Below are 25,064 nucleotides of genomic sequence, written 5' to 3'. Positions count from 1 at the left end.
GAATGGATGAGTCTGCTTGGGGACCATTTCCTCACTGGAGAAGTTTGTTTCCCTAGGGAGGTTGCACCTCAGACCTCTTCAATTCTTCCTGGTGAACAATTGAAGCACCAAAACGACTTGGAATCAATTCTGGTGTTATCGGAAGAGGTGAAGGAACACCTAAGATGGTGGACCGACCCTTTGAAGCTCGCAGAGGGTCTTTCCCTCAAGCTTCAGAGCCCCGACCTAGTGTTGTTCTCCGACGCGTCTTCGCGGGGTGGGGAGCAACACTGGGGGGGGGGAGGAAGTGTCAGGCACCTGGAGAGGGGAACAGGTGTCCTGGCACATAAACCTCAAGGAGCTGGCAGCAGTTCATCTGGCGCTCCAGTTCTTTCAGGACGAAGTCTCCGGCAAGGTGGTGCAGATCAACTCGGACAACACCACAGCCCTGGCATACCTCAAGAAACAGGGAGGAACCCACTCTCGATCCCTGTTCTTCCTTGCAAAAGTAATCCTGTTATGGGCAAAGGCACACGACGTCTCTATCCTGACGAGATTCGTATCGGTAGAAAACTTCCGTGCAGATCTCCTCAGTCGGCAAGGTCAACGGCTGCCGACGGAGTGGACCCTTCATCAGGAAGTATGCCAGAGGTTGTGGAAGTTATGGGGATGTCCGCTCGTAGACATCTTCGCAACTTCCAGGACAACGAGACTTCCGCTGTACTGCTCACCAGTTTCTAGACCCAGGAGCATGTAGCAGTAGAACGCTCTTCTTTGGGACTGGACGGGACTAGACGTATACGCCTTTCCCCCGTTCAAGATCCTAGGGGAAGTAATAAGGAAATTCGCGGCATCAGAGGGAGCGAGGATGACTCTCATTGCCCCTTCTGGCCAGCGACCGACTAGTTCACAGAGGTCATGTCTTTCCTAGTAGACTTTCCGAGGACTCTGCCTCCAAGGATAGATCTACTCAAACAGCCCCACTTCGAGAGGTATCACAAAAACCTCCCCGCTCTGAGTCTGACTGCGTTCAGACTATCCAGAAGTTGGCCAGAGCGAGGGGTTTTTCAAGACCTGTGGCTAAAGCAATCGCAACGGCAAGGAGACCTTCCTCTATTGCCGTATACCAATCCAAGTGGGCTGTTTTTCGGAGCTGGTGCAGGAAGAAAGGCATTTCCTCCACCTCTACCTCTGTGAGCCAGATCGCAGACTTCCTTCTCTTCTTGAGGAATGAAGTTCGCTTAGCGGTGCCTACGATAAAGGGCTACAGGAGTGTGCTTTCTGTAGTCTTTAGGCATAGAGGGCTGGACTTAGCCAATAACAGAGACCTTCATGATCTCCTGAAATCTTTCGAGACTTCGAAGGTATCTCAACCAAGAGTTCCTTCTTGGAACTTAGACATTGTTCTTAAGTTTCTGATGTCCAGCAAATTTGAACCGCTCAACTTAGCTTCGCTTAGAAACCTTACAAGGAAAACACTTTTTCTAACTGCTCTGGCGACGGCGAAGAGAGTTAGTGAGATCCAGGCTATAAGCAAGCATGTTGGGTTTTAAGAACTCCGATGCAGTTTGTTCTTTAAGCCCTATGTTCTTAGCAAAGAACGAAAACCCTTCCAACCCTTGGCCCAAGACATTTGAAATCAAGGGTTTGACAAGATATCGTGGGGTCGTGAGCCAGAGAGAGTCCTGTGCCCTGTCAGGGCTCTCAAATTCTATTTAGACAAAACGAAGGACTGTAGAGGACCTTCGGGCAACTTGTGGTGCTCTGTCAAGAAGCCTGATCTTCCCATGTCGAAGAACGCGCTTTCTTTCTTCTTGAGAGACACCATTAAGGAAGCTCATTCCACATGCAGTGATAGTGTCATGAAGCTTTTAAAAGTGTGAATGCCCACGAGGTGAGGGCTATTTCGACCTCGATACCTTTCACATAAATAGTAAACTCATTGACATTTTGAGTGCCACATATGGGCGGAGCACTCGGTGTTCGCTTCACACTACCTGCGGGAGGTGAAAGCGACTACGAACATTGCTCGTCGCTTGGACCATACGTTGCTGCAGACACTGTTTTTGGGGGCAGGAGGTAGCACTCATCCTATCCTTTAGTGGTTAGGTGAGCTTTTAATTGTGTGTGTTTTTTTGGTTTTTGGTGGGTCGACCGCCCGAGGCGGATCTCCCTCCTTTAGTCTAGTTTAGTGGGATACCTTTGGTAGACTAGGCCAGGTGGTTTTTTACTTCGTTGCCCTCATGGTATGGTCCCAAATGGTCTTAGTCACATCCGGGGTCACGCCCCCGTTTGACAGATCATCTTGAGTGCACCAGCTTATAGGTCTCGACCATCGCTGGCAGCTCTAGTAGCACAAGCAAGACTTACGTGGCAGTAACCACGAAGGCAGCTATGCTAACAGGTAAGGAACCAAGATATCAATTATCTGCATGTATATGTTTCCTAAAATTCTATTCTGTCTCTTCCCACCACCAAAGGTGGGATTCAGCTATATATATATCTGACAGGTAAGTTGCATGAACAAAATGATATTGTAATGATACAATTAAGTTTGTTCATACTTACCTGGCAGATATATATAATTAAGTACCCGCCCACCTCCCCTCAGGAGACAGTGGAAATAAAAATTATGAATAGAAAAAATAGGAATGGTTTCCTGATACCCGCCTCCCAGTGGCGGGAATGGGTACTAACCACCTGACTCCCACTACGTGTGTCGTAAGTTTTTTAATTTCTGTCGACTTCGGGAAATACAGCTATATATATATCTGCCAGGTAAGTATGAACAAACTTTATTGTATCATTACAATATCATTTTCCCTATCACTCTGACACTCAGTAACTAAATGTCCTGTCTTCCCACACCTAAAACAAGCTCCTAATCCCCACTGACATTCATTCTTCTTATGCCCTGGTTTCCCACATGTATAACACTTATGCTCCCACTCACAGCTAACGGACCCTAACCTTCCGTCACACACTCCCATCTCTTGTAGGTTTCACCATACTTACATTACTTGCTCTGATGCTCCTATCAACAACTTATTCTGCCATTTGCCTTGGCCCTTCTAAAACTGCCTCCCTATAGCTCCTAAACTCAGGTATACCATCATTTACTTCAGTCTTGATGTTGACACTTCTGCTCTCTTTCATACATCTATCTAATTCATAATCCTCAACTATCTCTAAGATATCATTCCACATCAACCTTTCATTCATCCATCTCATTTTCTCCTTACGTTTTAGATTTATAAACTCAGATACACTCTCAGGCACAGTTGCTAACAACTTCCTCACAAACTCCTTACACTCATTTATTCCCTCATCCCCAAACTTTTTCCTAGCTAATGTCTCTAACTGGCATACATACATAGACAATGACTCACCAACATTCATTCTGGCCTCCTCAGAATCATTCTTCCTCCTATATCTAACACTGCTCTTTGCCCTCCTAGCCTGTTCCATAATCCTAGTCTTAACACTCATATGACACATCTCCTACACTCAACATTATCCCATACATGTTTAAAAAATACCCTGTCAAGAATTCTCCTAACCCCCTAATCCAAACTCTCCTATTGTCTCCGTACTTTGCCATACAATATTTCTCGTATTCCTTGAAAAAGTCCCTTATTTCTCTACTCCCATATTCCTCATACTGTGTACATCAGGGTACCTCTCATATGCACAGCCTTTCGTATTTCTCGCTCACTCTCACTTCTACTACTTCCAATATTGACCCCTCATAACCTCTTGTGAATACAATGAATCCACCTCCATACTGATATCCATGGTCTTAGCCACGCCCTTCTTACCCTATTTCTTCTTACTTACTTGTTCCCTCCTACCACTATCTGAATCACTCTCATCCTGCCCCTTACTCTCAGCCCTTTTTCCAACATCTTCAATCCTTGTCTCATCCTGTCCATTGTCCATGCTAACCTTCTTCCCTTTAGTCTTTTTCTTTTTCTCAACCCCCTTCTTATCCTTGTCCTCAGGTTTACCCTTATCCTGTGTCTTCCCCTTCTTTCCCTCACTTATCATAACCAAATCATCTTCGTCACTCGTACTCTCATCCACTAGCTCTTCTACCTTCTTTATCACTCCTAGCCCATCCCAAGGCCCAGGAAGCCTACACCCAACAGCTTCCTCTCCAGTCAGTCCCTTAACCATCCCTTGCACTGCTATCATCATCAACTCAAATTTCTCATCCACCTTCTCAATCATCTGCTGCTCAGCCCCTTTTACTTCCTCTTTCATTCCTTCTTCTGCACTCCTCATCACTCCTCTCAACTCTTCTAACTCCTTTTGCTCCTTACACTCAATCCTAAGCCTCTCATACTCTCTTTCCACTCTTTCCTTAGCTTCCCTCGACAACCACAATTCCTCCCTCAGCCTCTCTATCTCCTTCAAACCTTCCATCCTTACTTTCTTCATCAATCATACACCCTCGCTATACCAAACGTCCTGATGCTGCCACACCAGCAGGCCCTGTTCGGGCAACAAAATAATGTGGTGGGATCACAAGCAAAGCAAAGTCTGTCCAGCTAACAAAATTTTCCCCTGCCACACTTTCCTCTTTTATTACTAATTACTAACAACTCAAATTCAACACAACAAATCACTACAGAAACAAACACCAATCAACACAAAGCTTTCTCAACAACTCAAATAACACAGCAAATCACTAACACAAACAAACACCAATCAACATAAAGATTTCTCAGCAACTCAAAAAAACACAACAAATCACTAACACAAACAAACACCAATCAACCTCAAGATTTCTCAACTCAAAAAAAAACAACAAATCACTAACACAAACACACACCAGTCAACATCAAGATTTCTCAACCACTAAAAAAACATCAAGAAAAACAACTCAAAAAAACATCAAACACAATCAACATCAAGATTTCTCAACAACTCATAAAACATCATACTCAATCAACATCAAGATTTCTCAACAAATCAACAAACATCTAACACAACAGACATTCACCAGCTTAACAACCATCAGATAGACACAAGCACAACAAACTGAATTATCACAATTATCAAAAAAGCGCCTGAGTGGCGTGGTTGGTATGGTGCTGGCGTGCCACCTCGGTGGCTGCGAGTTTGATTCTTGGGGGGTGAGAGATGTGTATTTTTGGTGATAGAAGTTCACTCTCGACGTGGTTCAGAAGTCACGTAAAAGCTGTTGGTCCTGTTGCTGAATAACCACTGGTTCCATGCAAAGTAAAAACACCATTCAAACAAAACAAACAAACAATGACAACTGACCACCAATAACTGCCTCCAAATACTGACTCGACTGACTGCTCTTCACTCATTCCAATAGCTGACTGACTCAACTTCTTCACTTAGGGCTTGGCGACCAAACTAGCAGACGAACCCAGAATGCCTGCCAAACAAGTGGTCCACTGATTAACTACCTCTCTCTCTCTCTCTCTCTCTCTCTCTCTCTCTCTCTCTCTCTCTCTCTCTCTCTCAAAACGGAAAACCACAGACACAAACCTTCACCATACTATCTTAATAACAATAAAAAAACATAAAACATGATATAGGAAATACACAAACCATCCAAACCCTTCTTATTGCCTCCAACGAACACAAACAAACTAACGAGACAACAACCAAAACAACCAGCCACTCTCTCTCTCTCTCTCTCTCTCTCTCACACTGAGGGACCTGGGGCAACCCGAACAAGATGTAAGGCTATGTAAGGCTCTCTCTATTACAAGAGATCCTTAAGAACATTGTCAATGCAACCACTGCATCACTCCTCCATAGCATTATAACTTTTGTGGGCAGTTTTTGGTTTAGTTATAATGGGAATCAGGCAGTTAGGCATTTATATTTTTTGTTGATGACATACGGACTGGCTGCTTTGACAACTCACGCTGCTTCCATTGTCAGTCTTGATATTGGACCAGTCGCTGGGTCGTTGGCGCTGATGACTAGGCTTCTCCCAAAGTTGATTCTTATTTCAGACTAGCCACTAGTTCGACTGTCCCGACGACTCATGCTTCTCCAATTGTCTATCTAGACATGGAATTAGTCAATGGGTCGTCTGGCGGCTCATTCGCCATCTACTTTTTATCTCACCTTTTTTCTCGGAGTCAGACACTCACAAGGTCAGGCGACATTCAGTACCACTGGGGTTCTTGTTGATGAAATTGGTTGCGTTGTTACACCCTCCAATGATCGCTTAACTTGAGTCCAGTTTGGACTGTCAGGCACTCATCCTACTGGACTAAGTTGCCTTTCGCTCTGCACTCCTTTCTCTTGGCGCCAGAAAAGCTCAAGTCAGGAGTCATTCATGAGATGATATTGCTGCTGGCAACGTTCGGTTGCATTGATACACATCAGTGTTCGCTTAGACAGCCAATCAATCCTTCAGGAAGGAGTTGCTTATGAGACGTTTTCACTGTCACCGACATTGGGTTGTGTTGTGACATTCCCAATGGTCTGCTTAACCCTTTACTGCCGACTGGACGTAATTTACGTCAACATTTTTTGTCTCTCGTGTACGACTGGACATATTTTACGTCGACTTACAAAAGTTTTTTTTTAAATTCACAGAAAAATACTTATAGGCCTACCAGCCTAAAACTTTTGAATCACGCGCCTGGGGGGGTCGCCTTGGGGATGCTGGGAGTTCACGGATCAAGGTTGTTGTTTTGTTTACAATCGTTACGCAGGCGCGCAAGCGTGAATTTCTTTCTTGCCGCACTAAAAAAGTATCTGTGACACATCTCGGAAATAATTTCGTCACTTTGACATAATTTTTGTACCATTGTAAATTAGCCGTTACATGAAGTATTATATATGAAAATGTGCACATTTTTATGTAGAATACAACAATAAAATACTCATGATTGTAGCTTTTATCAGTTTTGAGATATTTTCATATAAATAACGATAATTACCAAAATTTCAACCTTCGGTCAACTTTGACTCTACCGAAAAGGTCGAAAAACAAAACGCAATTGTAAGCTAAAACTCTTATATTTTGGTAATATTCAATCATTTACCTTAATTTTGCAACTAATTGAAAGTCTCTAGCACAATATTTTGATTTATGGTGAATTTATGAAAAAACTTTTTCCTTACGTCCGCGCGGTTTACTCTTCCGAAAAAATCATACATGCAATTGTGGTAATGTTTGCACCTTTTAGAATTAGCCGTTATATAAACCGTTTTATATATGGAAATGTGCGCAATTTGAAGCACAAATACAACTAAAAACAACCCATGGTTGTAGCTTCTATCAGTTTGAGATATTTTCATATAAATAACTATACTTGCCAAAATTTCAACCTTCGGTCAACTTTGACTCTACCGAAATGGTCGAAAAACGCAATTGTAAGCTAAAACGCTTATATTCTAGTTTTTCCTTACGTCCGCGTGGTAACTCTTCCGAAAAAATCATACATGCGATTGTGGTAATGTTTGCACCATTTTAGAATTAGCCGTTATATAAAGTTTTACATATGGAAATGTGCACAATTTGAAGCACAATACAACTAAACAAAAACAACCATGGTTGTAGCTTTTATCAGTTTGAGATATTTTCATATAAATAACGATAATTGCCAAAATTTCAACCTTCGGTCAACTTTGACTCTACTGAAATGGTCGAAAAACGCAATTGTAAGCTAAAACGCTTATATTCTAGTAATATTCAAGCATTTATCCTCATTTTGCAACAAATTGGAAGTCTCTAGCCAATATTTTATTTATGGTAAATTTATGAAAAAAATAACATTTTCTTTACGTCTGCGCGGTAACTCTCCGCAAAAAATCATACGTGCGATTGTGGTAATGTTTGCACCATTTTAAATTAGCCGTTACATAAAGTTTTATTTATGAAAATGTGCACAATTTTATGTAGAATAAAAAAATACAACAAAAAAATAATTGAAGGTTGTAGCTTTCTCATTTTTGAAATATTTGCATATAAATCACGATAAATAGAAAAAACACCACATTCGGTCAAACTTTGACTCTACCGAAATGGTCGGAAAACGCAATTGTAAGCTAAAACTCTTACAGTCTAGTAATATTCAGTCATTTTATCTTCATCTTGAAATTGAAACAATAGAAGTCTATCTAGCAAAATATTTAGATTTATGGTGAATTTAAAAAAATCTTTCCTTCCCTCAGCGTGCGGATTCTCCGCCACAAATCTCCGAAATGCGTACGTCCCATTCTCGGAATATTTGCTCCGTTTCATATTAGGCATTTCATAGAGTATATATGAAAATGTGCGCAATTTCATTTAGAATAAACGAAAAATATTGGAAGGTTGTAGCTTTTCTATTTCCGAAATAATTGCATATAAAAATAAAAAAACCAATAATATATAAAAAAATTCGACATTCGGTCAACTTTAAACTCGTCAGATATGGTCGAAAACTGCAATTGTAAGGTAATACTCTTACAGTATAGTAATATTCAATCATTTGTCTTCATTTGAAAAGAAATGGAAGTCTAGGACAATATTTAGAGTTTATGGTGAATTTTTGAAAAAAAATATTTGTTTACGTCCGCACGTTACGAATTCATGCATTATTTTGTGATAATATTTTCTCTGTGTTGCTTTTTTTCTTTTTACTATGTGGTTTATAATACAAAATGATCGCAATTTAGTGTACATTACAACGAAAAAAAAATTAACTTGTTACCTTTAACCTTGTTTTGCGCCACAGCACGATTTGAATACATATTATATGAAATTTCGTTTTTTTTGCGCTATCATATATCGCATTATTATATATGATAATGATAATTTTTTTCATTTCTGATGGTTGCATACTAAAATTCAGCCAATGACAAAAAAAGGAGCCAAAATGAACTCTTAATCTTGAAAACTAAGCGCGCTGTGATTTTTTGAAAAAAATATTTTTTTCCGCTTCCGCGCTCACTCTGAAACACCTCTGGCATGGCCATGGAGACATTTTTTTTTTTACCGCTTCGGCGTTTAAGGGTTAATATTGAAGCACTCAGGCAATTCAAGCGCTCATCCTTCAGGACAGAGTCGTCAATTTTTCCGTGCTTCTCTCTGCAACAGACATTCGTGAGAGAGAGGTGTAGCCCGGTGGTTTTAGTGCTGGATGAAATCATTGGGATGCAGCTTTTCTGTCCCTGTTGTCGTCTGACTTGTCACCTTGTTGGTCACCTGACTTTTGTACAGACAGACTGACTATGCACTTACTTGTCCTTACTACCGCAGTTCATCAGTATTACGGTAGGAGATTTAGAGAGTTATTAGTATCTTAGACTGGGTTGAGTTATCAACTCAGCATATGATTTATATTTTCTTTGTTGTTTTGTTCTTTTATTCATTTTTTATTTTTTCTCTCTATTCCATTAATTGGATTATGTTGTCTCTATTCCATTAATTGGATTATGTTGTTTCCTCCTATTCTGCCTGAAAGGGAAATTTTATTCTGATTCCCTCCTTTTCAATTTGGTTAATCGGGCTAGATAAATTATATTTAGGTAATGTTTATTAATATGGAAATATAATAGAATTAATATTAATAATACTTACTTGTATAATTTATCTAGTCCTACCCATCTTACCCCATGATCTGCCTAACCCAACTGATTTTCAAGGGAAGGTTTTGTAATTGTCAAACGACAGTTTTGCCAACTGGAGGACAGAATAGGAGGTAACAGAGTTGCCAATGTGGTTAAATTTTGGCATGGTTTTGGGGATTTAGGGCTAGATAAATTATGCAGGTAAGTATTACTAATATTAATTTTATTATAAAAATTCCATTTTAACGATAAGTAAAACATTAAAATATGTTTCATCATATCGATCTTAGAGAGGGTTGTCCTTTATTGTTACTATATGTCATCATCAGTTTGCAGTTGTACATGTTTTGAGGACGGTCCGGGAACAGGATTCGTAAGTGATGACGGCATCGCTACGACACATCGTGTGGGATTTTTCATAACTATACAGGAAGTACCTGTTTATTGGTGAGCTGGTTTTTTTGGGCTTGCCGAAATGCATTGATTTCTGGTTATCGCCACCCATAATAGAGTATTGGCACCGATACATACCTAACAGAGGTTCCATTAACTGGTTATTGGCACCAAAAATCGCCAATTTTCGGTTATCAGCAATTTCACTTATCTTCAAGCTGTCAGAATAGAACCTCCACTGTTAAGGGGGGACTACCTGTATTAAAGTTAAAGTTATGGTTGAATTCTTGATTTTACAAAAAAATATTTATATAAAGCAAATTATCGAGTAATTTTTGCCAACAGCAGTCAAATAATCACGATCATGGCAACGTTCAAACTCAGTGCAGTCCACAATGTATGTCTGTAAGTAGAACAAAAGTAGAAAGCTGTCATTGGCTAACAGAGCTCCATGGCAACCAGCCAGGCAGTCAGGTTTTAGCTGTCTTCTGTCTAAGAAAGAACGTTTTGCTCACATGAAGGTGACAATGATGTAAGCACATTTTGAATACAGGGCCTAGTTTTAATAATGTATTTTACTGATCATATGAAGAATAGAATGGATTCCTTCTCATTACTTTGAGTGCAAAATTGTTGACTCAGATTCTTTAGCAATAAAAATTGTTATTTGCTTTAGAAGATATTTACTAATGCTGCGTTGACATACTGTTCAGCTGAATTCAAATATTGCTGGAAAGAACAATGCAGTTCTGTACTGTATACAAATATTTTACAATACATAATGCTACCTTTAATGTGCTTAAACTGAAAGAATATATTGTAAATGTGAAGGGAAAAAAAAGGGATGTAGTTAAATGTAATAATTTATATTTATATATCTATATATATATATATATATATATATATATATATATATATATATATATATATATACGTATATATTATCTATATAGATATATATATATATATATATATATATAGATATACTATATATATATATATATACGAGGCCACGGCCCGAGGTTAACGGAGCAATCACTCAACGGCGAATCGGTTTACGGCGGTCGTCAAAAATATTCATTAAAAAAATAAGGCATTAGGTATCTTTACGGCACAAATTTCGTGGCCAGGAACGGAACCCCTGCCGCTAACCGAGGGCCGCCTGAATATATATATATATAAATTATTATACACACACACACACACACACAGTAATACCTCGAGATATGAGCACTCCAAGATATGAATCAGCCTCTGAGCAAAATTTTGCATTGAGAATCAAGCACATATGCGGATGCTAATGCTAGATGGCCAAGCGCTTGGGAGTGCTCTAAGCCTGCTTCACCCGTTCGTTCACGTGGTCGTCGAATTCCATGCACATCTGTGTTGTGCTTGCGTTATTTATGTGATTTTCACTGTATTTGTGAACATTCTTTGTAATTAGTGATGGGTCCTAAGAAAGCGAGTAGTAAGGTTGGCAGTGAGAAGAAAAAGGCATGATGATGATGGAGATTAAGCATGAAATTATTGATAGACATGAGAGTGGTGTCTGCGTGAGTGAGTTGGCACGTGATTATGAGCGGAATACACACTGCTGTTAGCCGCTATCATCACCACATTTTACTTCATATCACAGTAATTATTTATTATATCATTTTGTGTGTTTGTGTACAATATATCCATACATTAAAGCAATAAAAAACATGTTTTTTCCATTGTTATTATCATTGATTTGCGTGTTTTTAGAGGGCTGGAACGGATTAAATTTTTGTCAGTTATTTTTTATGGGAAAAATTTAATTTAGATACGAGCAAATTAACTTACGAGCTCAGTCCATGAACGAATTATACTCATCTCTAGGTATTACTGTATTTATATATACAGGCAGCCCACGTTTACCGTCGCCATCGGTTAGTGGCTTCTCAGTTCTACGGCGGTTAAAAATATTCATATCTGGGTTTTACGTTCTGTAGGGTTTATAGCGCTGTTGTCTGGTTATCAGTTTCATAGGCTAGGTGCTGAGACTGCCTCATAAAATGCAAATATAACGAATATGCATCTTTTCCTCTGCTCTTTTCAAAAGTTATCCTTTCGCTTTAACGAGTAATACTGTATGTAGTCTTGTATTACTCAATTCAGAGCAATTTTCTTGCTTTTATTTAGCGTAAATTAATCTTTAGAAACTATTCATATGTGACAAGGTTATTTTTCTTTATATGAAGAGTTTTAAGTTGAAAATTGATGTAAATAAGTGAACTAGACTTAGTTATTTTTTTCGTTAATATATGGCACTGTTGTCTGGTTGTCGGTACATATTTCGGTAGTTGCCAAAGCACCAAGAGACCCTCCTAAAATACAAACATAACGATAATGCATCTATTCCTTACCTCTTTTAAAAAGTTATGCTTTAATTCACTGTATCCAATAATAGTGTATATAGTCTCATATTACTACGTATAGTAGTATTATAAAATACAAACAAACCGATCCATGTTTTGCTTGGGAAAAATCAGCTGAGGGCAGAGGCAGGGTTATTTTGCCGTACTTAACTCAATTCTCTTGCTTCTATTTAGTGTAAACAGGTTATTTTTTGTAATATGAAGTGCTATTAAGTTGAAATATGACAAATATGTACGTCTTGTTATGAACTCAGTTGTTATTTTTTTGTTTATATATGGTGTTGGGAGCATGTTATTTTGTGTAAAAAACTGATTCCCTTTCTTATTTTCATCCTATATCATAATAATATGATATTTATGTATTTATCTGTTAGCGGCGTGAAAGCAACAGTAAAATGTGTTCTTTCATGGCGAGTATATTTTGTTAAAATACATATTCTCCACTATAATTTGCGGTCGAGTTTCATCATGTTCCTGATGCACGATAATTTATAGTCATTAGCAGTGTGAACATTGTTTTCTCAGCTTCAGCTACAAATGTAGCTTAAATTTAGCAGTACGTACTCTATACTATATTTCCGTGCCGGTATTTCCTCCAAAGCAAATAAATATATAATGTAAAAATATATTGGTCCTATTCTACTTAATTAACGTCATTTGTAACATAACTACAGTAATTTGTTACTATCGTACGATAGCTGAAATGCAAGCAAAACGTTATCAGATTCGGTTCGGTTGTTGCAGCAAAACAACTGTTATTGTTCAGTTGGTTATGGGTGCAGCGTTTAAGCAACGATTATAACAGTACTAATGATACTTTTATCATTCTCATTTGCTTTTTTAGCTGATTTAACTAGAAGATAGATAAATAAAGAGAGAGAGGAAACATTAGCAGTCTGAAAAAGGAGACTCTCTCTCTCTCTCTCTCTCTCTCTCTCTCTCTCTCTCTCTCTCTCTCTCTCTCTCTCTCTCTCTCTCTCTCTTACTAGGCCAAGATTTACTAACAAGCTCATTGAATCTGACATTAAAAATTTGTAGAACTACCAGGTAGCTCATTGTAAATGATTAGGCAAATAAAATTCCACATTTTCATTTAAGAGTTATTACATATTAGGGCAAAATATCTGGCCGTGACACTGTCTTAGGCATAGTCAACAAGTCTAGGGTACCGTAAGGGGGATTGTGACTTCTGTAGACTTTTGAAATTCAGTTAGAGGCAAATTTTGTTTAGTGTCGTGCCCCCCAGGAATCAAACCCTGCTGTTAACGGGGGCTGCCTGTATATATCATATATATACTATATATATATATATATATATATATATATAGATATATTATATATTATATATATATATATATATATATATATATATATATATATATATATAGTATATATCTATATATATATATATATAATATATACTGTATATATACATACATATCTTTTTCAGGATTTCATGGGTGGGGCAAGTGCCCCCTCTTGCCCCTGTGTGCAGGTGCCAATAAAGCTAAAGGTTTTTGTAATAAAGAATGGAGTCTTGAAACTAGTGGCTTGATTCTGAGCCAAAAATGTTTTTGGGTTGTTGGGATTAAAATTCAAGAGCTTTTCATCACTTGTCAATTTCTTGTAAAGATCCTTGAGGGTGACAGTGACTACACTACCAAAAAACAGATTTTGACGTAGGAAAAACCTATTTATGGTAGTCACTGTTGAGTCCTCAAAACCCTTTCACTTACCTGACGAAAAGACATGGATTTGGGTAAGGGGTCATCTTGCATTAACCAATTGAAAGGAATGGCGGCTTGGTAAGATTTTGGTCGTATGTAAACAATATGTTGGTGCTTATGTCCATCGCCACTTCTTGCCGTTTTTGACGTAGGTAAACTGGGTACAGGCAGTCCCCGGTTATTGGGGGGGGGTTCTGTCCCAGGGGTGTGCCAATAGGACAAAACTGCCATTAACCGAAACTCAGTGATTAATGGCACTTGTGGCGCTGATAACCGGTTATCGGCACCATAAGCACCCTTATGTCACGCCATAAGGTGCCAGAACTTGTCCCGTTGTGGCGTCATAAATTGCCAATTTTATGGCGCTAGACAAGCCCCATAAAAATGGATTGCCGATAACCAAGGGACTGGCCTGTACATGTATTAACATTGCTGAAATAATAGAAAGTTCCCTCTTATCCTGAGTCCATTTTTTCTTTATCATGGGTTATAATGTTTATTATTACAACACAATACCTGACCACAAGACGAGTTAAGAGAATTCTTTGACATTGATCTGGTCACCATGGAGCTCAGGATACACCATGGAAAGGAAAATCATTGAGGACTCAACAGCAACTACCAAAAATAGGTTTTTCCTACATCAAAACCTGTTGTTTAAATCATCATTATTATAAACACAGTTGTACTGTTTCACCTTTACAAGTGATCACTTTTCATGAGAAAATGTTTCAGCTTTTATAGCTTTTCGGTTTTTAGAATTACTATGGATAAGAGATCATAAACCTGTATAGATATTTTGCTTTGTTGATATTAATATCAATATTTTAAAATTCGTAAATCATTGTTATAAGCATTTTTCGGGTGTACAGTGTTCCCCCGTATTCACGGGGATGTATACCAGACACCCCCGTGAATAGTTAAAACCCACGAATAGTTAGAACCAGTACTAAAAATGCTTATAAATGCCTATCTTGAAAGTTTAGATAGCAAATGTATACCTTAAATAACATCCTAATTCAAATATACCTAAAATCACCAACCTATTACTGTATTAATCTTTGAGGTTATATTATTAATATCATTTCAAAGTCATCTTAAACATCATATATCTGACCATCAAGAGTGAATTATTCCTGAGACACAGACAGACAGACAAGCTGTCATTTACTCCCCTGCCCTCCCTCCCCCAAGTGGATAAAAAGACTGGGAATCACTATTTCTTTATATTAATCTTATAAATCTTTGAAAATTAGTTATAATGTAAATTATTTATTTATATGACAAAACAAATAAATATACGTATATTGCTTTTATAGATCTAGAAAAGGCTTTTGATAAGAGTACCAAGAATGAAAATATGGGATGCCCTAAAGGACCCTTACTATGGAATCCCTGAGAAACTTATAAGGGCAATTTATAACACCTATCAAAACATCAGATCCAGAGTAAAAACAAATCAAGAGAATGAAGATTGGTTTGAAATTAAATCAGGAGTAAGACAGGGCAGCGTCCTTTCTCCACTTCTTTTTTTATTGTTCCTCGATAAATGTATGAGGGAACTAGGTGAGGATGAAGCTGCAGATATGGCCATCAACCTTATGTATGCAGATGACCATGCAATGATAGCCCCTAGCGCAGAATCTCTCCAAGACAACGTCAACAACTGGAATGCGGATCAACAAGAATAAGACAGAGATCATGCACCTATCACGAACACCAAGTAACGTAGATGTAGAATTTGAAGGTCAGACATTGAAACAGTGTAGAAATTTCAAATACTTAGGAGTAGAGTTTAGTGACCAAAACGATTCAAAACTGGAAATAACTACCCGAATACAGAAATTCAGTAACAATCTGTATCTGCTTTACCCACTAATGAAAGACAGAAATATACCTCGCAAATTGAAAACCATATTATACCTCTCTATTTTAAGACCAATATTGACTTATGGCCATGAATCATGGACATTAACATCAAGAACTAGAAGCCAACTTCAAGCAGCTGAAATGAAAGCCCTAAGACTCATAAAAAGGTGTAACAAGACTGGATAGGCTATGAAATGAAGACATTAGAAGAGAACTGGTAGTGGAGGGGATACTAGATTTTGTGGAGAGAGGACAGCTTAGATGGTTTGGACACACCAAAAGAATGGAGGAGGAGCGATATCCTATAAGGTTTTTGGAATGGACACCGGAGGGAAGGAGACCGATAGGAAGACCAAAAATGAGATGGCTACAAAACATAGAGAGAGGAGTAGAGAGGAGAGGCTCTAGTTTGCGAGAAGTTGATGAGATGAGGCTCTATGATGATCGCCAAGAATGGAGACAGTTCCTGAAGCAGGACGACTGACAGGCCTGGAGGCCTACCTGGCGTCTGGTGAGAGAGAGAGAGAGAATGTTATTGTTTAATCTCATTGAACTTAATAGTATTTGAAAACTAGTACTGTATATTACTATTTCACCATAAAATGTAGTAATGCCCTTGAAGATATACTGTATTCATAAACTTCCACGCCAAACAGAGGGCAAGAGTTACCACTATGATATGCGTATCTCATGTGGCAAAAGAGAGAGAGAGTTATCCTTATTTAAAAGAGTGAAATGGATAGATTATTGTATATCTTTAAAATACTATCACATATGAATTTTGAATTTAGTTATATTATTAATATTATTATTATTATGTGAAAATATTAATAAACATATACACATGTACCATAGAAATTCTCATCTCCGTAAAAGAGAGAGAGAGAGAGTTATCTGTATTTAAAAGAGTGAAATGGAAAGGTTATTTATTTAAAATACTATCACATATGATTTTTGTAATTACAGTTATATTATTATTATTATTTGAAAATATTAATAAACATATTATACATACGTACTTGTACCATAAAAATCTCAGTGAAGAGAGAGAGAGAGAGAGAGAGAGAGAGAGAGAGAGAGAGAGAGAGAGAGAGAGAGAGAGAGAGAACACACTCCCTCCCCTCCTGTCACATTACTTGATATATTTGACAGCTGTTGGTCCTCAGTTTGGTACCTGGAGTTCGAAAGAAAGATGCGTGAAGACTGGGATTTCCTTCATTCTTACATAATTTTTTAATTTATAAACTAAAATCTTACCCAATTCACTTTATTATTTTCTTTAATGAAGTGATATTATTGCTGTTTACATTAATATTGATATTTGAAAATTAGTAAATCTTTTATTTATCATACAAAAAACACATTTCTGTAAGAGAGAGAGAGAGAGAGAGAGAGAGAGTGAGTTATCCTTATTTTGAAAGAGTAAAATGGAAAGATTATTGTAGTATTTCTGTAAAATACTATCACATATGATTTTTGTAATTACAATTATTATTATCATCATTTGAAAGTATTAACCCTTAAACGCCGAAGCGGTAAAAATAAAAAACTCCCTCGAATGCCAGAGCCGGTTTTGAGTGAGCGTGGAAGCGGAAAAAATAATTTTTTCAAAAAATCACAGCGCTCTTAGTTTTGAAGATTAAGAGTTCATTTTTGGCTCCGTTTTTTGTCAGTTCTTGAAGTTTAGTATGCAATCATCAGAAATGAAAAATAGTATCATTATCATATGTAAATAATGCGATATATGGTAGCGAAAAAAAGAAAATTCATACATAATTGTATTAAAATCACGCTGTGCAAAAAACGGTAAAAGCTAACGAGTTTCCTTTTTTTCGTTGTATTGTACACTAAATTGCAATCATTTTGATATATACATTGTAAAACAATAAAAGCAACACCGGAAAAATATTATCACAAAATGATGTACGAATTCGTAACGCGCGGACGTAAAAATTTTTTTTTTTTCAAAAATTCATCGTAAATCTAAATATTGTTCTAGAGACTTCCAATTTGTTTCAAAATGAATACAAATGATTGAATATTACGATACTGTAAGAGTTTTAGCTTACAATTGCAGTTTTCGACCATTTCCGACGAGTTAAAAATGACCAAATGTCGAAATTTTTTTATCATTTTTTTATATGCAATTATTTCGGAAATTAGAAAAGCCACAACCTTCAAATATTTTTCCTTTTATTCTACATGAAATTGCGCACATTTTCATATATAAAACTCTATGAAATGCCTAATATGAAACGGAGCAAATTTTCCGAAAATGCGATGTACGCAATTCGCGATTTATGGCGGAGAATCCGCGCGCGGAGGGAAGGAAAGTTTTTTCATAAATTCACCATAAATCGAAATATTGTGCTAGAGACTTCCTTTTTTCTGTAGAGTCAAAGTTGACCGAAAGTGGTTTTTTTTCTATTTATCGTGATTTATATGCAAATATTTCGAAAATGAGAAAAGCTACAACCTTCAATTATTTTTCATTGTATTCTACATGAAATTGCGCACATTTTCATATATAAAACTTTATGTAACGGCTAATTTAAAATGGTGCAAACATTACCACAATCGCACGTATGATTTTTTCGGAAGAGTTACCGCGCAGACTTAAAGAAAATGTTATTTTTTTCATAAATTCACCATAAATCGAAATATTGTGCTAGAGACTTATCCAATTGTTACAAAATGAAGGTAATGATTGAATATTACTAAAATATAAGAGTTTTCAGCTTACATTGCGTTTTTCGACCATTTCGTAGTCAAAATTGACCGAAGGTTGAAAAAATTTGTCACTTATCATTGTGCATGGAAAATGCGCACATTTCCATATATCAAAAACTTTATGAACGCTAATTTTTAAATGGTACAAACATTACCACAATCGCACGTATGATTTTTTTCGGAAGAGTTACGCGCGGACGTAAGGAAAAGGTTTTTTTCATAAATTCACCATAAATCGAAATATTTGTGCTAGAGACTTCCAATTTGTTGCAAAATTAAGGTAAATAGTTGAATATTACTACAATATAAGCGTTTTAGCTTACAATTGCGTTTTTCGACTATTTCGGTAGAGTCAAAGTTGACTGAAGGTTGAAATTTTGGCACTTATCGTTATTTATATGGAAATATTTCATAACTGATAAAAGTTACAATCATGAGTATTTTTTTGTTGTATTCTAAATGAAATTGTGCACATTTTCATATATAATACTTCATGTAACGGATAACTTAAAACGGTGCAAAAATTATGTCAAAGTGACGAAATAATTTTTGAGATGTGTCACTGATACTTTTTAGTGCGATAAGAAAGAAATTCGCGCTTGCGCGCCTGCGTAACGATTGTAAACAAAACAACGCCTTGATCAGTGAACTCCCAGCATCCCCCAAGGCGTGTGATTCAAAAGTTTTCGGCTTGTAGGCCTATAAGTATTTTTCCGCGAAGTTTAAAAACAACTTTTTTGAGTCGGCGTATGGTACGTCCATTCGGCAATTGGGGGAGATTTTGACTCAACGTTTAATACGTCCATTCGGCGTTTAAGGGTTAATGGGCATGTTCTATTAAAATCTCAAATCTTAGTAGAGAGAGAGAGAGAGAAAGAACACACACTCCCTCCCCCTCCAGCCACATTACATGATATATTTGACAGCTGTTGGACCTCAGTTTGGGACCTGGAGTTTGAAAGAAAGATGCGTGAAGACTGGGATTTCCTTCATTCTTACATAATTTTTTTATTTATAAACTAAAATCTTACTGATTCACTATAGTATTTTCTTCAATGAATTGATTGCTCTTTACATTTATATTATTTGAAAATTAGTAAATCATTTATTTATCATACAGAAAACATACATCTCTGTAAGAAAGTGAGAGAGAGAATTATTATTGTTATTATATGATATTTAATCTTATTAAACTTGCTAATACAGTTTTGATCAATATTAGTATTTTAAAATTAGTAAATCATTTTTGTATCATAAAAATGTGTTAAGTCATAAAATAACATCAAAATACACTAATTTGGGATTATTTATCGTTGGAAAAAAACCCGTGAATATGCAAATTTCCCGCAAATAATGGGTAGATAAGGTCCAGAGAGAAATCTGCGAATAGGGGGGCCCCACTGTACATATATACGTACTTAAGAATAACAGTTGTAGGAGGGTAGTGTAAGATGACTTTGGGTGTTTTGGGATGATGGTTCGGGATGTATTTTTGTTTGAAGTATTAAATTGTTTTAATATTGTAATTTAAGATATAATTTTGTTTGAATTAGTAAATTATTATTCAGTGAACTGTTAAAATTGGTAGTTATAAGCATTTTAATTTAAGGGGTACAGAGTACAAATAAACTATGATAAAACCACGCATTTATGTATATATACAGTGATATATCAGAGTTTCTTTTGTAACGGTGTAGGCTTGGATGCTTTTATCCATTGCGTATATTTGTGAGCTACTGTAATTTAAAACTAACACATCCTTCTCTTATCAAATCAAGATAAAATATGTTAGCATATATGATTATGGCTTTGATTGTATGTTAACGGTTGGTCACATTCTGGACACACTTAATTCTGCATTCGATCTAAGGAACTAACCAATTTGCATTAGTATATTCATTTTCAAGTTAATTCATGTACATATTGAAGAATTTTCCCTAAATTTCCAAAAGAATGTACTCATTCAAAGTAAAACTTCTTATGCAGTTTTGTTTTTTGGCTGAACCATATTTTGACATTTGTAGATTATTTAATCCATAGAACTTCGAAGTCCTACCATGGGGCTGATTGGTACCACTTCATTGAGACAACATGCTAGGATTTACAATTTACACATTGATATGGTGTTGTGAGTTTTGGGTTGGTTATATGAATTGTAAATTTTGTAGCCAATCATTTTGTTTTTATTTTATTTTTACAACCATCTGCATTAACTTGAAATTTGGTGAACTAAGAAACTTACTCTTTGGATTTTCAGTTCCCAGGAAAATACAAACCAAGGACAAGATTTGACAGAGTTTACTTTAAGCAAGCTTCTCCTGCAGCTGTGTCTCCCAAGCATTTTGGTCTTGTGGGGATTCAGAAAGTAGCTGGAACACAGAGTTTCCCATCTGATCATTGGGGCCTTGTAATTCACTTCCAGGTATAGTAGTTATTATTTTGTTGTGTTACTCTGCAGTTATTTCCAAACTATTACAAACCCATTACCTGCAAATGAGTGGGCTACATATCTCAGAGCAATAGCTGAGATATTCTTCAATCACATGCGGTATACCAGCTCATATGCACATATCTAGAATTGGGAACACTTAAGTATGCAGTATACGTATATTGTTATTGATTATCATTATGCTGGAGTCCCTAGAAGAACTCACCTAGACATGGAGCTCTCCTGAACAGAGATAAGGATTGGAGTTCTTATCATATTGCTCCAGTATATACAAGGATACCATAATCAGTTTAGTATAAGGTCGCGTGTTAAGGCACGTGCCAACCACCAAATTTCAAGGAATTATCCAATTTTAGTTATTAACCATTTTCAACTTTTTTGTCTCAATAAACATATCCTGAAGTAATAATGCCCAAAAAAAAGGGATTTTGATGAAGGAAAAATCTATTTCTGGGCGAGGGTTCGTGTCGCCCAGTGAAATAATCCTCAAGTTCATTATTTCTAAGGTAAATGAAGCTGACATATACCAGAGAAAAACAAATCAGGAAGATGTCAGAATAACTGACTCGCTCACCCTAAATAAAAAGAGGGTGTCGGTATGGTATCTGGGGCGAGTGAGACCACTACCACAAACCTCTTGCCATTTAGAAGATTCCTACACCAAAATCCCCTTCCTAAGAGCGCCAATCCATAGGCCTGGACGGCAACTACTACTACTACGCCCACACACCCGCCGACTGCGTGGTCATCCTTGAAGTTAGATGCCAATCTTGGGCTGCAGGGCAGGACACAGGGGGTGATTTCACTGGGCGACACGAACCCTCGCCCAGAAATAGATTTTTCCTTCGTCAAAATCCCTTTTCTGGGCCCAGTTCGTGTCGCTGCGTAAAATAGTACCAGAGAAATAGCACAAGATTGTAAAATAAAGAGAAAGGTCTCAATGAAACTATGAACTAAGATATATTATATAATATTGAGAACTTACGAGTTATCATACAGAAAGATAAACCTTAATATATCAATTAGTACACTTATAGTTAACTTAGATTAAAAACATAATAGTAAATGATAACTTATCTAGGATAGTGAGTTAAATATTTACATGGGGAATTACTCACTAGACAATTTATTATCTTAAAAGCTACAGTAAATTAATAAGTATGCTACCCTAGCATAAAAATAAGGGTAGCAGGATGAAATTGACAATTCATAAATAACAATAATGTTGTGGGTGCCCCTAGCAAAAAAAAATAAGGGACACACCACTATAATCATAATCATAAGCAGCTAAGGCTAAAGGACAATATAGAGCATAACGGCAGGTTAGGTGAAATATCAGTTGAGGCAGGTAGAAAGGAGATCTGGATCTTCAACTACGACTACTGTGCAGTGTCAGGGGAAACTATGTTTCCCGCTGCCACTGCTGGAAATTTTAAAGATTCCTAAGGTACCTTTAGGTAATGAAACGCTTAAAAACTGTCGGCGATTTCCAGCCAGTATATTTCTTTAAATCGTCAAAGTTCATATGCTGGAAATAATTAATAGAGGTGGCTACTGCCCTGATATCATGGGCTTTTGGAAAAGATTCAGGATTGGCTTGTTTAATGAAGTAAAGGATCTGCTGCCTGATACCTTTAACTGATATAGTGCCACCTTTTTCTCTCATAAAGAGAGGACCCGAGGATCTAGAGGATGTCCTAGACAGAAAGGCTCGTAAGGTCATCACTGTACAAAGAGAAGGGTCTTGGGGGAGAGGAATGACTTTCCAAGGGGCCCATCTCACTAATGGATCCTCATTTTTTGCTAGAAAACTACGATCCGGGGACAGTAGAACTTCTCCTGAAGGGAGGAATTCTACGTGACCCGCATCTCTGGATAGAGCCGACAGTTCTGAAATTCTGGCCCCTGAGGCTAGACTTAGCAAAAATAGCGTCTTTCTTAGTAGCATTATGAATGAACAAGAAGAGTTGTCAGTATCTGAAGCCAGTTTGAGGACATCATTCAAAAACCATGATACTGAACTAGGCCTTTCAGAAGGTCTAAGTCTAGCACAAGCTTTGGGAATAGATGTAAAGTAAGAGTCTGTTAAGTCTTTTTGAAAGCCCAGCTGAAAGATTTTCTTTAAAGCTGATTTATTAGTGGTAATAGTGCTAGCTGCTAATCCTTTTTCGAATAAGGATCTGAAGAAGGATATAGCTGAATTTACTGTCATGGTTGTGGTGTTTGTCTCCTTCAGGAAAGATGCTAACTTCTTAACAGCAGCATCATACTGTCTCAAAGTTGATTCCCTCTTATCTGATTCTAAGAAAAGAATATTCTGGGGATCGATATCTGCATCTTTTTTAGCCGCAAACTTCATGAAGTCCATAAAGTTAGGGTTTTGAGAATTCCTGAGGAAGCGAACACAGTCCTCAATTGTACTATCTGAGATAGTCTGTGATTGGGAATCCGTCGAGGTCGAAGACCCGATTCCAGAAGCAGAGGGTACCAATTGCTCTTTGGCCAATTGGGGGCTACTAGAGCTACTTGTCCCTTGAAAGTCCTGAGTTTGTTCAGTACTTTTAATAGAAGATTCACTGGAGGAAAGATATGTATCTTCTTCCACTGATTCCAATCTATGGACAAGGCATCTGTGGCATAAGCCAGAGGGTCCAGGTTGGGGGCCACATAGCAAGGGAGCTTGTGGTTCGCTTGAGAGGCGAAAAGATCTACTTGGAGACCTGGGACACTCCGGCGTATCCACTGGAACGACCTGTTGTCCAGGGACCACTCTGATTCTAGAGGAACTGATCGCGACAAGGCGTCTGCTATCACGTTCCTTACTCCCGCCAGGTGGGTGGAGGATAGATGCCATTTGTACTTGTTCGAGAGAAAAAATGGCTATCATAACATGGTTCACATGTTTTGATTTGGATCCTCCCCTGTTGATGCAGTGTACTACTACTGCACTGTCCAATACCAGTTTTATATGAGAATTCTTTGGTGGAAAGAGCCTCTTCAGAGTGAGAAATACTGCCATAGCCTCCAATACGTTTATGTGGAGCTGGCGGAACTGAGGTGACCAAGTTCCTTGAACTTTTTTGAACTGAGAGTATCCTCCCCATGCCGCTTAGAGAGGCGTCTGTGTGAATGATCAATGCTGGAGGAGGATATTGAAGAGGAACTGACTTGGACAGGTTCTTTGTCTCCGTCCATGGACGGAGACGATTTCGAAGAATCTGCGGGATCACTGACAACTTGTCCCGAGATTTGGCATTTGCTCTTGAGCGCCAAACTCGGTTTATGTCCTTGAGTTTTGCTTTCAGCAGAACATCCGTAACTGACGCAAACTGGAGAGAACCTAGGATCCTTTCTTGGTTTCTCCTTGACGACCGTTTGTTCTTGAGGAATTTCATTACTGACTTGGCTATTTCTTTCCTCTTGTCCACCGGAATTGACAAATTGTGAGAGGTTAAATCCCAATGAATGCCGAGCCATTGGAAACTCGACTCCGGAGTGAGCCTGGACTTTGTCCTGTTTATTTGGAACCCTAGGTGTTTCCAGAATTTGAAGTACAGGCAGTCCCCGGGTTACGACGGGGGTTCCGTTCTTGAGACGCGTCGTAAGCCGAAAATCGTCGTAAGCCGGAACGACGCTTGGAAATATGTCTTAAACTAATAAAAAGTTATAAAAAACCTTACTTGTAATCCTTTGGTTACACTACTGTTTGTTTCCTGTAGTTTTATGTACAACCTGGAGTTATTTTCATAAAAGAATGCTGGTTCTTGAAGGTAAAAACTATTGTAATCCTCTGGTGACACTACATTCTTGAAGTTTTATGTACAACCTGGAGTGATTTTGCAAATCTTGAGGGCTACAAGAACAGCTGATTACTATTTACGTATCATATAGACTAATTAAAGTAAACGTATCTTTAAATAGGCTTATATATTAGTATCAACAAAACATTTCCTGCCATGAGTC

At 37.6% G+C, this 25,064-nt stretch overlaps 1 protein-coding gene across 4 annotated transcripts in view; it reads left to right on the top strand.

Moving 5' to 3' along the window:
* Positions 1 to 25,064, top strand: part of LOC135222607 (tyrosyl-DNA phosphodiesterase 2-like) — a 167,068-nt gene that overhangs the window by 106,107 nt on the left and 35,897 nt on the right. For all 4 annotated transcript variants that reach the window (XR_010316298.1, XR_010316297.1, XM_064260700.1 and 1 more), the window contains exon 8: positions 20,910 to 21,074. Coding sequence is in view for 2 of the 4 variants with exons in the window: in XM_064260700.1 (XP_064116770.1) it covers positions 20,910 to 21,074 (165 nt within the window). In the remaining 2 variants the exon portion in view is untranslated. The remainder of the gene's footprint in view (positions 1 to 20,909; positions 21,075 to 25,064) is intronic.

This window comes from Macrobrachium nipponense, chromosome 8 (genome assembly GCF_015104395.2).
Source record: "Macrobrachium nipponense isolate FS-2020 chromosome 8, ASM1510439v2, whole genome shotgun sequence".
NCBI classification, from domain to species: domain Eukaryota; kingdom Metazoa; phylum Arthropoda; class Malacostraca; order Decapoda; family Palaemonidae; genus Macrobrachium; species Macrobrachium nipponense.
Note: the sequence above shows the minus strand (reverse complement) of the source record. Positions and strands in the feature narration are given on the sequence as shown.